We start from the raw sequence: 14,896 nt of genomic DNA on the forward strand, positions 1-14,896 counted from the left end.
ATATTATTACCAATGAAGGGTCCAGTCCCGCAAACCTTACTCAGTTTGGATAATCATTAGTCTCATTGAAGATCACTCATGAGGGCTTCAAGATTTGGCCTTAAATTAGTAATGTCCCTAATTCTCTTCACTTTCATAAACAATTAAACTAACTTTTGTAGCCCAGTCCACAAATTCTTACACACAGTAGTAGCCATTACTTATGGAATAGTGCCATTACGTTCAGTTATATAGCTTGTGTGATTCAGAGCAGGATTGTCCAAAAATCTCTGTAGTCAACAACTCCCAATCAGACACCTAAAGGTTCAAAGCTTTCAGCACCCAGTGGGACAGGCTACTTCATTTAGGTGCCTAAATGGAAGCTGAGCTTTTCTAATCTTGCCCCAGGGTTTGTAGGACTGGCCTTTTATAATCTGTTTAACGCATTAATTCTTCCTCCAGCTACAACATTTTACAATACAGATTGAGGGAAGGCTTATTTTAGAATTAAAATATGCAAGTGAGAGACTTTTAGTTCAAATTCATTGCCAAATAAAGATCATGGTGTTTTGAATGGTTCTTATTTCCAAGGCATAATAGTATCAAATTTATAAAAGCTGTTCATTTCCAGTGGATGTGTTGTAGCCATTTTATTTTGACTCGCTTTTTGTTGCATTTTTATGGCATGCTTGTTAACAAGCTTCAATTTCTGACCTTGACATTTGCCTATTCTTCTTTCGAAAGTCTTTATAAATCAGCAAAACATTTTGTGGGCAGTAGTTACAAGTAAAACAGTCTGAGAATAAATCATTGAAATGGACAGAAGCAATTTTCTTTTTCTCTTTTTGTGTGTATTGTTGACTGATCCATAAGCCATAGGAAGATAGTGAAGAACTAGCAAAACAGAGCAAATGTGGCCATATCTGCATTCAACAATTAACAGTATAGTCATAATGCTGTTGGGTTCTTAATTTCAAAAAGAAGATTTTAATATTACTGACTTCAGAGGAAGATAAGCAGGGCAATGCACAAGACATTATCAGTCCTGTGTGGAAATAATGCATTCAAAATTAAAGACAGCAGTTTAATTAAGTGCATGAAAGCCTGACTTTTACGATCATATTTCAAATACTCAAATGTCTTTTCATCCATTCTGCCATATGACTTTACTTAATAATATATCAAGAACAAAAAATGTATTGGAATATTTCTGCAAATTCAATTAGTCCAATAAAAAGTGAAAAACAATTTCTTTTTAATTAAAAAGAACTCAGCCCTAACCCTCGTCATGACAAAAGAGTGAGGAAGAGAAACCTAAGGGAACTATGAAAATTCTGCCTTTGTTATGCATTTATGTGTCTGAAACAGATGAAGTGTCACTATTAGTAACATTTGTCATTATAACGACTAATCACATTATGTTACAGTTACAATTCTGTCAGATCCAGACTATTGGGTGAATACTTTCTTCCTTAGAATGCAGTGTCACAAGCTATCAGTGATTCCCAAGTTGATTGAGCTATTGTATGCAGATTAATTATACATTAGAGTAAAACTTTTCCTGCTGAACCACACTAGCAGTTCAGAGGCTAAACATACCCCCTTTGCTTCCTTTTTATATTCAGAGAGTTCTGAGATGAATGGACTTTAGGAATCTCAGATTTTTGCTACTAAGGGGATGGTAGATCTGTGATATGAACAAGAAAACCTGGATCTCAAGAAGTGTTTCCTTTAGATTGAGAAATTATTATTAGGTATACAGCCTATGAAAGAAGAGATGTACTTTTAAAAACCTTTGTGACCAGCTATCATGGAGAACTGGATGGCAAAAGGGTTGGTATGGAGATATTGAACTTTTAACCAGAACAGTAAGTCTCTGGTTCAGCTTTGGCACAGAATCAGTAGTGACTGAAACATATTATCATCTGTCAGCTATCCATTGGCCTCTGTAAAATGAGGTGGTGTGCTCAGTCTTGATCCCAGGGAGCAGATGTCTACATTGCAAACGCTTCCATCACCATAAGTGGTACATCAGTCACAGAATAGAGGCTAAAGCTTGTACGGGTGGTATGTTGAATAAACAACACTCCCTCCCCTGAAGTTGATTCCTCTAGGTCAAGGCTCATGCAGATAATTTGTGGAAGTTTGAACTTCCATTGCTCATTCTGTACACCTCTGAACAAATAAAAGAGCTCATTCTCCCAAACTTTCAATCTGGCAGATTTAAGCTCCATTAAATTAACCAAAGTCGTCCAGTGACTAGGGTTTCAGGAGACCTCGGTGCTATTCCCACCTTGTGCACTGACCTAATGTGTGACCTTGGGCAGATTACTTTTCCATGACTTCATTTCTCCTCTCATTCTTTAAGGGTCGTGTTTATTTAGAGTCTACTCTCTCTGGGGCAGGGACTATCTCTTACTGTTTGTGTACAGCAAATTGCTCCCTAGACTTAGACTTGGACTCTACTATAATTTCGACCCCACTTTGTACTACACAGAGTCGTCCTGAACAGAGGTTTGCTTAGATTTACTCTCTTTACTGTAAAAAAGAAAAGAAGTACTTGTGGCACCTTAGAGACTAACAAATTTATTTGAGCATAAGCTTTTGTGAGCTATAGCTCACTTCCTCTCTTTACTTTAGAGAATCATACTTACTGGATTTTGGAAAATATAGTGTCTAAATCAAAACTTTGCAAAAGTAATCCTTGAGTTTAAAAAAAATGGCAAAGGTCATCCTGTGATGGTAAGCAGTGGGCACTGTGTCAATGACGCTGATCTCCTTTTGCGAGCATCCAGGGGTGCCTGTTAGAGGCTAGCATATATTACGAAAGTTCAAGCTTATAAATACTTGCTTGTTTGTCACTTAGGCAACCCTCCTGCATCTGGCACGGGAACTTTACAGATAACTCTGGAAGACGTCAATGACAATGCCCCTGCCATTTATCCAACATTGGCAAAAGTCTGTGATGACGCAAAAGATCTCAGGGTTGTGGTCTTGGGGGCATCGGATAAGGACCTTCACCCTAACACGGATCCATTCAAGTTTGAACTGAGTAAACAGTCTGGCCCAGATAAAGTGTGGAAAATCACCAAGATCAACAGTAAGTCTTTTAATTTGTTTTTCTTATACCTTCATTCTTTCAGACTGTCTCTCCCTCTTCCTCTTCCTAACTGCCCTTCTGAACCTTCTTGCTATAAGTTCTATCTGAGATCAAAGAGCATAATAATGTGATAGGTGTACTATCACTCATGTACTCCTGTGCGCTTTGGATGATTAGAACAGATCACTTACGAGTAGATTGTGTCTTTAAGGCCTGATCCAAAGCCCAGAACGACAAACTGCAGTGACTCTTAATGCACAACCCATTGCAATGGGTGGTGTGGGGCCATTCCTTTTCCCTCCTGCCCATCTCCACCCCGGTGGGGAGCACTCAGAGCCCAATTGCCTTTGGCTCAGTACACCATAAGAGGTTTCAGCATACTCCCCTGCATACCAATGGGCAACTCCATTGGCCACTGCTTAGGATGTACAGAGCCATGGACTTGCCTACTGTCTACTTCCCCATAGCTCTTTTTTAGAAAATCAGTTAAGTAGGATGAGGGAATCCCCCCATTGACCTCCCTGTGTGCTCCTCTGAGCTCCTTAAGTGCTATTATTTTAGGTAGTAGGCCTTCATGGTTACAGACTAGCTGCTCCTCTGACCCCTTCCCTGGCCTGTCTAAATGAAGCTCAGCAAGTGGTAGGCTTTGTGCCCTTATCTTTCCAGGGTGGAATCCCGCAATTCTCCCACTCTTACAGCAAGTCTCAGCCTTACCTCCAGCAGGTTCCAATGGGCTTGGATACCTGTGGTTCCGCTCTTTGGGAGCCTGTGGCCAGTGGTTAATATAGCTGAAACAAAGTGTAACATAAGAGAAGAAGGATTTTAAAACAATAAGAGGTCTACATGTATGTCTGTCTTACCCAAGGCTTACCATCCCCCTGGGAGAAGGCCTAGCTTCTTCAGATCTCCTAGCGGATTGTTTGTGGCTATCTGTTCTCAAGGAACCGCTCCCTGACAACTGCCCCCACCTCTCAACTGCCTTTTAAAATCCTTTTGGACTATTGGCTTCCATCACTGGCAAAACAAGTCCTGTAACTTGGGTGGAGCCTGCAAGCAACTAATCTGCACAACTAATGGTTCAGTCATTGTCTCTTCATGCCTGCTGATGTGTTTATCAGGTTGCTTATGTGGAGCTGTTGTGTGGTCTTCCTGCTTGCTTCCTAACTGTCTTGCTATTAAACTCAACCAACATATGCTTATAGGAAACATCCCAATGATTCAATAGAGCTATACAGTAACTGTGCCACAAACCAGGTCACATAGAGTATTGATAAGTTACAACAGTTAAGCTTCAGCTGGACAAATCATAGTTTTAAACTAAATAAACTGTTGAAAATCCATTTTTTTATGGGATTGCAGAAAGAGCCAGGGGAAATTACATTCCTGCCAAAGAGGAAGAAATCCTATGACCGAGTTGTTGATTGAATACCATTTCCTATCAGTTATATATAGGCTCGGAAGAATTCCATTTCTATTTTTTTAGAATTTTGACTGATAATATCATGTTTAGTTTTAAGCACTTTTTTTTACTTTTATCTATTTAAATGTTCACAGTTGCACAAAATTAAGGGGTATGTGTGTGTCAGACAATGGTTATTTAATGACAGTAGATGTTGAGATTAGAAAAGTAAATAAAGCTTTTTATAATAGTTAAAACACATCACCTGTCAAAATGTACAAAGTAAATATCCTTATATTAAACTCATAAATTCGCAAGAAGCACTTTCGTACTGTGTCTATCTGTGAATTTTGATTACTATTGATGGAAATCGTTTTTTGTGGGTTTGTGAGTTGGACGTTTACCAACAAATCCTTCCAGCCTAGTTATGTAGAGTGCTCTCATTTCCCCCTAGATTTCCATGTGGCATGTGTGGTGTGGCGTACTGGTGCCTTTTTATTCCCACACTTCCACCCCCCCCCCCCCCGGCTGCCTAATTGTTACCTCCTTATTCTTTGCAGACACTCATGCCCAGGTCAGCCTGCTTCAAAACCTGAAGAAGGCCAATTACAACATCCCAATCTTGGTGACAGATTCCGGAAAACCACCTCTGACTAACAATACCGAACTGAAAGTACAAGTGTGTTCCTGCAAGAAATCCAAAATGGACTGCAGTGCAGCTGATGCCCTTCATATCAGCATGATCCTAATCCTTCTCTTTTCACTCTTCAGTTTATTTTGTAAGTTTTCCTAAACTCCAAGTAGTAACAGTGAAGCATTATTTATCTAAGTTCTTAGAAGTGAATCCTTTGTGTTTCTTCATAAGAAAACCTATCCAAGGGAGAAGAAGTTAATTTGTACAGTGATCTAAAAGTCCACAATGTGACATCTGAGTATTTTGAGAAAATATCTATGTGAATGGGGAAAAAAAAATTCTATAGGCAGAAAAAGGGTAGAAAATGCCAGGTTGTCAAATTAGCAGGTGATTGCAAATACAGGAAGAGTTTTAAGGAGAATCAAGGAAAATCAAAGCTGAGATATTATAAACTGAGAAGCATGTGCAGTAGTAACAGATTTGTGACTCATTTTCCTTCATCTCTCCCTGCCTGAATTCAATTCAAAAACAGAAACAGGAGATTAAACGTGTTCTTGTAACAATAGCTGTTGTGGGTCACTATAAAAATGAGTAGTGTCTGCTTCAATCTATTCCCCCGCATAAAGTGCGTAAGCAACCATACACAGGGAATTTATTCAAGAATCTAAATTTATAGACATCTAAGATTGATAATCTGGAGAACTGCAAGTCAAAAGAGAGAACAGGAGTTGATGTCTTGGGATAACTTTCAATGGATTTTCTCTCTTTGATGCTTCCAAGTAGGCCTTTCTAAAAAGAAAAAAAACTTACGAATGCACAATTTAATTTGGGAGGGTTAAGAGTCAAAACTAATGCTTGAAAGGTGATGTGACTGGGGGGACAAGGACTTCCAAGTTCTAATGCTGGCTCTGCCCTTGGCTCGCTCTAATGGTCTTGGGCAGAGCTGAGAAAATAATTAATTTTTCAGTTCAATGGTTGAGCCGAAAAAATCTGGAAATAAAATTAATTTCATATCGACCTGAAATGGAAGTTTTCATTTCCATTTCCCTTTCTCCCCTCAATTCATTTCAGGTCAAACAAAATATTTTGGTCAATCCAAACCCTCTCCCCACCCATTTTTTTGTTTTGGTTTTGGGTGTTTTTCTGTTTTGTTTAAATAAATCGGGCAAAATTTCTAAAAACAAAACATCACTTTGAAATAAAAGGTCAAAATGTTTCAGTTTGAGCATGTAGTAACAAAACATTTTGAATTAAAAAAAAATCTGGGGGAGGATTTGGGGCCAAAACTATTTGACGAACACAACCCAAATTCACAAATAGTTTTGGTCAACCCAAAATTGCATTTTTTGACAAATAAACTATTTGTCCCCCAAAAAATTTGTACAGTCACCATATGTATGCATGGTTTTGTATAGGTGGATTTAACACCTCAGCACTGCCTAAGGGCTTAGAAATCAGGGTAAAGTACAATATGATATTATGCTGAGATAAAGGCCTGAATAGCAGAGTTTTGCACATATCGGGTTTTGGGGCTGCTTGAGTTATATAGTATACATCATATTTGTTTCTTTTTTATTTGAATATATTACTTTTATCCCAAAAGGTTGGCATAAAAGTCATTGTGGGAAGTTTAGAATTCGCTGATGTTTGTGAAGCTCTTTGAAGATAAAAAGAGCTGTACAAATGCTAAGTGCAAATTCCTGTTTTTGATTCCATTGGGTGACATCTGAAGTGACTGCACTTGCATCAGTGCAGTTACCCTGCACCCTGAATTCAGCCCGAAGTAGTTATTATGTTTGCTAGAACTATTCTGCAGGAGATTAAAAAATCATATTAGTGTATATTAATATGCAGCTCATTGGTTCAGATTCATTTCTGATATAACTACATGGAAGTTAATGGCATTATACCAGGCATAAGTCAGGCCCATTATGATAACCTCCTTGCATCTATAGATGAGATTTCAGTATTCCATCTGAAACTTTACTCTTGTTGGTTTGTCTGTAGAGGATGTGATTACAGGAAGGGGTTGCATTGTTTTAATATCTTTTGGTTAAGTGTTTTGGTTTTGAATGTACCCACCTGGTTGTTATCTAGCAGGTTAAGAAGTCAACACATTTTTCCTTGGAATGAATCATAGGAAGTAGGTTTATCTAATGGAACATTCTACCTTTTGGATCCATATCATCTCAGAGTACATTTCCCCGCAACTGTAACTAGTTAAAATGTGAGCCATATATAGGCCCAGATTGTGAGAACGGCCCATGCACACAGAAACAGAAGGATTGTGCAATGAGATTCCCCCTCATTATGTGGCTGCAAAAGAACCATTCATACTGACAGTCCTTACGTTCTGGGAAAGACAGGGACTGCTGGTTCTTTCTCGCCCACCCCACACCCACTAAGGAGCAATATAATGAGAAGGGGTAGCAGATGGTAGCTACTTGGTCCTGCCACTACTCGATACCAAGCCATAGAACAAGGCCAGCATACTGAGGAGGGAGCATATTGCTCCATCATTATATGCAAGGTGCAGCTCTGGATAGACAGTACCCACCTAAGACATTCTCTCCCTCTCTCTCTGGCTCTCTTCCTGAAGTGGCGCAGCTCTGCACCACATCCTATGTGGGCTTGTGACATAAAAGCCACAAGCAAGCCCATAAATATTAGCCTGTTTGTTTGTTTTTAGAAGTTGCCTGTCAAAAAAAATATTAAGGGTCAAATTTATAAATACATCCTGGTCTCTAATTTTGCAAAACAGCCGCATAAATAATGTATGTGTTTATGATTTGCAGGCGTGGTTTGTTTGGGTAGGAAAAGATATTCCATTCTTTTGTCTTGGTAACTGATTAAAAGCCAGGGAAACACCAGCTGTATTGGGAAACATGTGGAAAGACCATCTTTTACCAGATTTAGGTGATTTTATCCACAGTTGTGAATGTGAGCATGAATTCAACAAAAAGGGTTAAGTACATTCAGGCAAATACAGGCCTGACCTCCAGTGTTCAGACCAAATTTTGACTTTTTCCTAAAATTCCGTGATGCTCAATCTGATTCAATCCATTATAGAGAGAGGGGCCCTGATTTTCTAATGTCTTGTATCTCGTACAGTCATTAATACTTGCACAAAAAGTGGCTGAAAACCATTGTTAAATCTGATCGGTAGCTGAAATCACTTTCCACAGGTGTGCATGGCCACACAAGGCAGTAAAGAATGAAGCCCAGGAGGTAGCTGAGAAGTTTGGCTCTGGCTCAGAACTTTTGCAAAATGTGCTGGTGTCATGTCTGGGGGACGATGGGGGCCGGGGGGGGGGGAGAAGGGGCGGAAGGGAAGGGGCAGAGAGTGGTGGTTCCTACTCATGTCCACAAGTAGGTTTTCTTTTTATAGCTGCCATTAGTTCCATCACAATGTCTTGCATAGTCCAAATATTTATCAGAGTAATCAAAGATTATGGTGCCATAAAAACTCAGATAACTTTAATGCTTATTGAACAGATGAAATATCCCATTGCTATGTCAAGTTATGGGTTTAATTTTTGCAAAACCCCTTACGTAGCTCACTTTGCTCCTGGTGCTTATGTTTTATGAGGCTTTTATTCCTAGGAGGCAAATTCCTCAATCAGGTGAACTTTGCTGTTCATGGCAAAATCTTTCATTTTTGTAATTGACATCTGGAGGGAGGATGGATAACCCCATGAAAGAGCTTTTCAGTATAAAAATGCCCTGTGTGACTCTCTGGCCAGTACAAAACATCTTTAAATAGGGCAATTATTAGCTACACTTAGAAAATATGCCTGTTCTGTAAGTCACAGGTAATATCACATGTGGCAGATTTCTGAATGAAATGACTGCAGAATGGAAAGACCTGATTAAAACATCAAGACAAGCAAAAGGAAACAGTTCAGCGTATTCAGCTGCTGCTGAGTACATTCAGTAATGGCAGGCTAAGAAATATACAAATGCCCAGAAGCCTGGGATAAGTAGATGTATGGTTGGGGCAAGAAAAGGAAAGCAGGGATTTCTGGTTTGTGTATTGTTCATAAAACAAGAACAAAGGTCATTCCATGGAATGGAAAAGTGGCATTTCAAAAGTGATAAAACAAAATACTTCTTTGTGCAATGCATAATTAATATATGGAACTCATTGCCACAGGAAGTCATTGAGGCCAAGAACTTAGTAAGATTAAAGAGGGATTGGACCCCTATCTGGATAACAAGAACATCCAGAATTACAATAGTTAATGCTAACAAATTTTGGAAGGGATATTAAATCTCATGCTTCAGGGCTTAAACCAATCTCTAACTATTAGAGACAAGGTTGAGACCTAAAATTGGGGCACATTATTCCTAATCTGCCTTTTGCAGTGTCCTTACACCTTTCTCTGAATCATCTGGTGCTGGCCTCTGCTAGAGACAGGGTACTAGACAAGATCAACCATGGGTCTGATCCAGTCTGGCCATTCCTGTCTTCTTGAGGCCCTGCGATATCAGGGAGAGCAGAAATAGGGTGCCTGTCAAAAGGGCATTGCTGATTGAGAGTGGGACAAAGAAAGCTGAGTTTCCTTCCGGGCAGTAGGGTGAAGAGAAGGGGCTGATCAGAGAAATAGATCTCAGCTACCAGACAGAGAGAAGGGGAATAAGCCTGTTGGATGTTAGTCACACAGAGTAATGCCTTGGGACAAGGAGGCAGGACTAGAGAGGAGTGCACTATTGACACATATGCGCATAAACCTCAGTTTAAAGGTACCATATTGTCTCTCAGTGCTCTGATTTGAGATCTGTGGTGACCGGGCAGGGCCTTTCAGTTACAGTCAACTATTTGTTTCTTTCAGGAAAGAGACGCAGCATGTTAATTTACCCACCGAGCCAAAATAAGTTGTATTGGAGGTATCTCTTATATATGCTAGTTAGATTTACTGCAGAAGGAAAATGATAAAAAAATATCATTTTAATGTCATGCAGAAAAAATATCTGAATTTGGGAGCTGATGTAGTCCAAGTGAGGGGTATTCTGAAGGGGATCAAAACATTTTTTAGCATTTTGTATTTCATGATGGACTTATTCACCATTTTAACTGAAACCGCTCAGCCTTTCCACTAAGAGGATCTCCACAAAGTGGCCTACTGATTAAAAAAAGAAGAAGAATTAGCCCATTATGGCAATGTACAAATTGACAGTCTGGTAGATCACATTCCACAGGTGTTGGGTGGATAGTAAAAGGAGCATAGTTTCCTGTACAAATTACACTTTAAATACCATTCATTTCACAACAAATGACAGTGTTCATAAACGCTAACAAGCTTTTAACCACTAGATTATTAGTTTTTCAGGATACTTTGCTCCTGATAGAAATATTTGTTCTCATTGCCCTGTAGCACTGCCATGGTAGACTAGTTTCCATAATGAGCTTAATCAAAACAAGCCCACTCACAGATATGCATCAAAGAACCTTCAGGACTGAATATATGCACAACAGAGTGGGCAAAGTATAAATGCTCTCCAGCTCCATCAAGCTATTTCCCATTGGCTTAAAGGAGGATCAGGAAGAAAACATACCTGTGTTCACAGTCACAGTGAGCTCAACGGCAAAAGCCAGCGTCTCTGTGAAGAACTCAAATATAGCTATCCTGTATGATCAGCTCTAGATTTAAGACCAGATGCCTATTATCCAGAATATTATTATTTAAATATTTAGACTTTTCACTTGATTTTGAAATAATTGTACATTGTCTCAAACTGGTGGTTGCTTGTCACATTTTAATGTATGTTAAATCAACACAAAAGACTAAATGAGAGCCAGGCCCACTAAAAACAAGAGATTAAAAGAGAGACCTCAAAGCACAATAGTCAAAACCAGAACATGCACCGTGATGGCTTTGGTTAATTACAGCAGTAACAATATTTTGGTTTAATTTACTTATGAGAAAGAGGTGAAAATGAAAACGTCCATGTTTAACCTTTTAAGTCTTAGTTGATGGGAGACAAATGATAGGAATCTTTCTCTTTTTGATCCAGTCTGGGAAGTGGGCTACAAAGTTGGAAAGATAACTTCAGCCCACGTAACTATAGTACTCCATGATCATGAACGGAAAGAAACAGAAACCAAAAATAAGGTGGCTGTGAAGAAATGAAATGAGTTTGTGGCCTCTGTGTTGAAATTCATTTGTCAAACTAAAGTGTGAAAATCCTTTGGTGTGTTGAGAAACAAGAGTAGCATACTGATGCCTGTATTGTGATTGCAGATAAGCCTGAGAGAGATCCTTGAAATTAACTTCCTATTAAGTTCCTCTATCCTTCCTTTTGAAATGGTAACTGCCACCTCTACAGCCTTTCCTCTCTGCTGCCCACCATCCCCATTTAGGAATGCATCTACAAGGCTAATAGACACAACATCTTATTTTCCCCTGGATTTCAAATGTTGGATATTAAACCAATAAAAAAATCTTCAAATAATATTAACTGGCAGATTTAAACTTGCCTGAGTGTGGAGAGCCAGAATTAAACCTGAAATGTCACTTTTAACCCACCTCATTGTACAAAGGAATTGCAGCATATACATTTTACTTTATGGAAGAACACCGAACATCTGAAGATTCAGGCAATGCGATCTAGTGTGAACCAAAGACAAATAATAGAAGTTACAGATGGAAAAGACCTATGAGGTCATCTTGCCTTTTCCTTTGCCAGTGCAGGGCTGTTACCTCTAGGTGCACAGTTTTGAGTCTTATCTCTGAATTTCTTTGCTTTGCTTAGGTTGACTCAGACAAGTAATACAGCTTTTCATCATTTAACTTTTGTTTCATTTTTAAAGGATATTTTTTTCAAAAGGAGCAAAGATCTGGCTCTGTTCTGTGAGGTCAGAGGAAGAAACTATGCAGAAAACATTCCATTGTATTGGGTTTGTCAAAACCAAATATATATAATTCCCAACTCAGAACTTTTAGGATGTGTTGTGGCTGGTTTTATTTTTATAAGTAGGTTTTACAGACAGGAGAACTGACATTTTGCTGGTTAAATAAAAACAAAAGCCAAAACTTCTTAGCAAAAGTAGCAAATTTCTACCAGGGCAAGTACTCATTTTTTAAAGAAAAATAAAATTTCATTACTGACCTCACATAGAGCTGTATATATTAGCAAAATTTCACTATGTATGAAATTTAGGAATGCTTCTGATGTGAAAATTAGCAGTTTTGAACGGCTGCCGTCAAAGGCTCTTTTCTGATATTCCAGCATGCATACTGTATGTATGAAAGGAGCTTTTAATAGTGCTGTTTAGGGCCTGATTCTCTTCTGACACTGGTGTAAATCAGAAATATCTCCATTGAAGACAATAGGCATATAGTGCTGTAAAACTTACTTAATAATTATACCTAGATTTGAAATGCGAGGAGACACAGGCCCACCTGTATTGTGAGAACAATCGTTTTGTTGTGAGACCCGTAAATTTTTCATTGACCAAGCTCTAGTAGAAGAACAGTGCTCTTATGTTTAAGGCACTTGACTGGGAGTCAGAAGATGTGGATTCAGTTCCCAACTCTACTGCAGACATCTTGGGCAAATCTAATCTCTCTGTGTCTTACTTACCCCATCTTTTCCAACTTCTCAGAGACATAATTAACTCATTAATGTTTATGAGATGCTCAGATACTCTGATAATAATGGCAAAGTAACTCCTGGGTCTTGCAACTTATTGTGGGAAGACTGACTGCTGAGCACAGGTTAAGTCAGAGGGCTTTGAATGGGCACAGCAATCTGCCCATACACAATGAATTGCAGGTTCAGTACCTAATACCTAGCTATATAAATAAGACCAATAGCAGTTTATATGGGTTTCAGAGTAGCAGCCGTGTTAGTCTGTATTCGCAAAAAGAAAAGGAGTACTTGTGGCACCTTAGAGACTAACAAATTTATTAGAGCATAAGCTTTCGTGAGCTACAGCCACTTCATCGGATGCATTTGGTGGAAAATACAGAGGGGAGATTGATATACACACACAGAGAACATGAAACAATGAGTTTTATCATACACACTGTAAGGAGAGTGATCACTTAAGATAAGCCATCACCAGCAGCAGGGGGGGGAAAGGAGGAAAACCTTTCATGGTGACAAGCAAGGTCGGCTATTTCCAGCAGTTAACAAGAATATCTGAGGAACAGTGGGGGGTGGGGTGGGAGGGAGAAATAACATGGGGAAATGCATCCGATGAAGTGAGCTGTAGCTCACGAAAGCTTATGCTCTAATAAATTTGTTAGTCTCTAAGGTGCCACAAGTACTCCTTTTCTTCATGGGGAAATAGTTTTACTTTGTGTAATGACTCATCCATTCCCAGTCTCTATTCAAGCCTAAGTTAATTGTATCCAGTTTGCAAATTAATTCCAATTCAGCACTCTCTCGTTGGAGTCTGTTTTTGAAGCTTTTTTGTTGAAGGATAGCCACTCTTAGGTCTGTAATCGAGTGACCAGAGAGATTGAAGTGTTCTCCAACTGGTTTTTGAATGTTATAATTCTTGACGTCTGATTTGTGTCCATTCATTCTTTTACATAGAGACTGTCCAGTTTGACCAATGTACATGTCAGAGGGGCATTGCTGGCACATGATGGCATATATCACATTGGTAGATGCACAGGAAATGAGCCTCTGTAGTGTGGCTGATGTGATTAGCCCCTATGATGGTGTCCCCTGAATAGGTATGTGGACAGAGTTGGCAACGGGCTTTGTTTCAAGGATAGGTTCCTGGGTTAGTGGTTCTGTTGTGTGGTGTGTGGTTGTTGGTGAGTATTTGCTCAAGAAACTCCCTGAAAAAGCACAAGAACAAATCCGCACAGACACACCCCTAGAACCCCGACCTGGGGTATTCTATATGCTACCCAAGATCCATAAGCCTGGAAATCCTGGACGCCCCATCATCTCAGGCATTGGCACCCTGACAGCAGGTTTGTCTGGCTATGTGGACTCCCTCCTCAGGCCCTACGTTACCAGCACTCCCAGCTATCTTCGAGACACCACTGACTTCCTGAGGAAACTACAATCCATTGGTGATCTTCCTAAAAACACCATCCTAGCCACTATGGATGTAGAAGCCCTCCACACCAACATTCCACACAAAGATGGACTACAAGCCGTCAGGAACAGTATCCCCGATAATGTCACGGCTAACCTGGTGGCTGAACTTTGTGACTTTGTCCTCACCCATAACTATTTCACATTTGGGGACAATGTATACCTTCAAATCAGCGGCACTGCGATGGGTACCGCATGGCCCCACAGTATGCCAACATTTTATGACTGACTTAGAACAACGCTTCTCAGCTCTCGTTCCTAATGCCACTACTCTACTTGCGCTAACACTGATGACTCTAATCATCTGGACCCATGGAAAAGAAGCCCTTGAGGAATTCCACCATGATTTCAACAATTTCCATCCCACCATCAACCTCAGCCTGGACCAGTCCAGACAAGAGATCCACTTCCTGGACACTACGGTGCTAATACGCGATGGTCACATAAACACCACCCTATATCGGAAACCTACTGACCGCTATTCCTACCTACATGCCTCTAGCTTTCATCCAGATCATACCACACGATCCATTGTCTACAGCCAAGCTCTATGATATAACCACATTTTCTCCAATCCCTCAGACAGAGTCAAACACCTACAAGATCTCTATCATGCATTCCTACAACTACAATACCCACCTGCTGAAGTGAAGAAACAGATTGACAGAGCCAGAAGAGTACCCAGAAGTCACCTACTACAGGACAGGCCCAACAAAGAAAATAA

General features: G+C 39.7%; 1 protein-coding gene across 2 annotated transcripts in view; it reads left to right on the forward strand.

Moving 5' to 3' along the window:
* CDH13 (cadherin 13) overlaps positions 1 to 14,896 on the forward strand; it is a 781,695-nt gene that overhangs the window by 749,085 nt on the left and 17,714 nt on the right. For both annotated transcript variants that reach the window (XM_038368674.2, XM_038368676.2), the window contains 2 exons: positions 2,846 to 3,079; positions 5,039 to 5,257. In XM_038368674.2, coding sequence (XP_038224602.1) covers positions 2,846 to 3,079; positions 5,039 to 5,257 — 453 coding nt within the window. The remainder of the gene's footprint in view (positions 1 to 2,845; positions 3,080 to 5,038; positions 5,258 to 14,896) is intronic.

Source organism: Dermochelys coriacea, chromosome 12, assembly GCF_009764565.3.
Source record: "Dermochelys coriacea isolate rDerCor1 chromosome 12, rDerCor1.pri.v4, whole genome shotgun sequence".
NCBI lineage: Eukaryota > Metazoa > Chordata > Testudines > Dermochelyidae > Dermochelys > Dermochelys coriacea.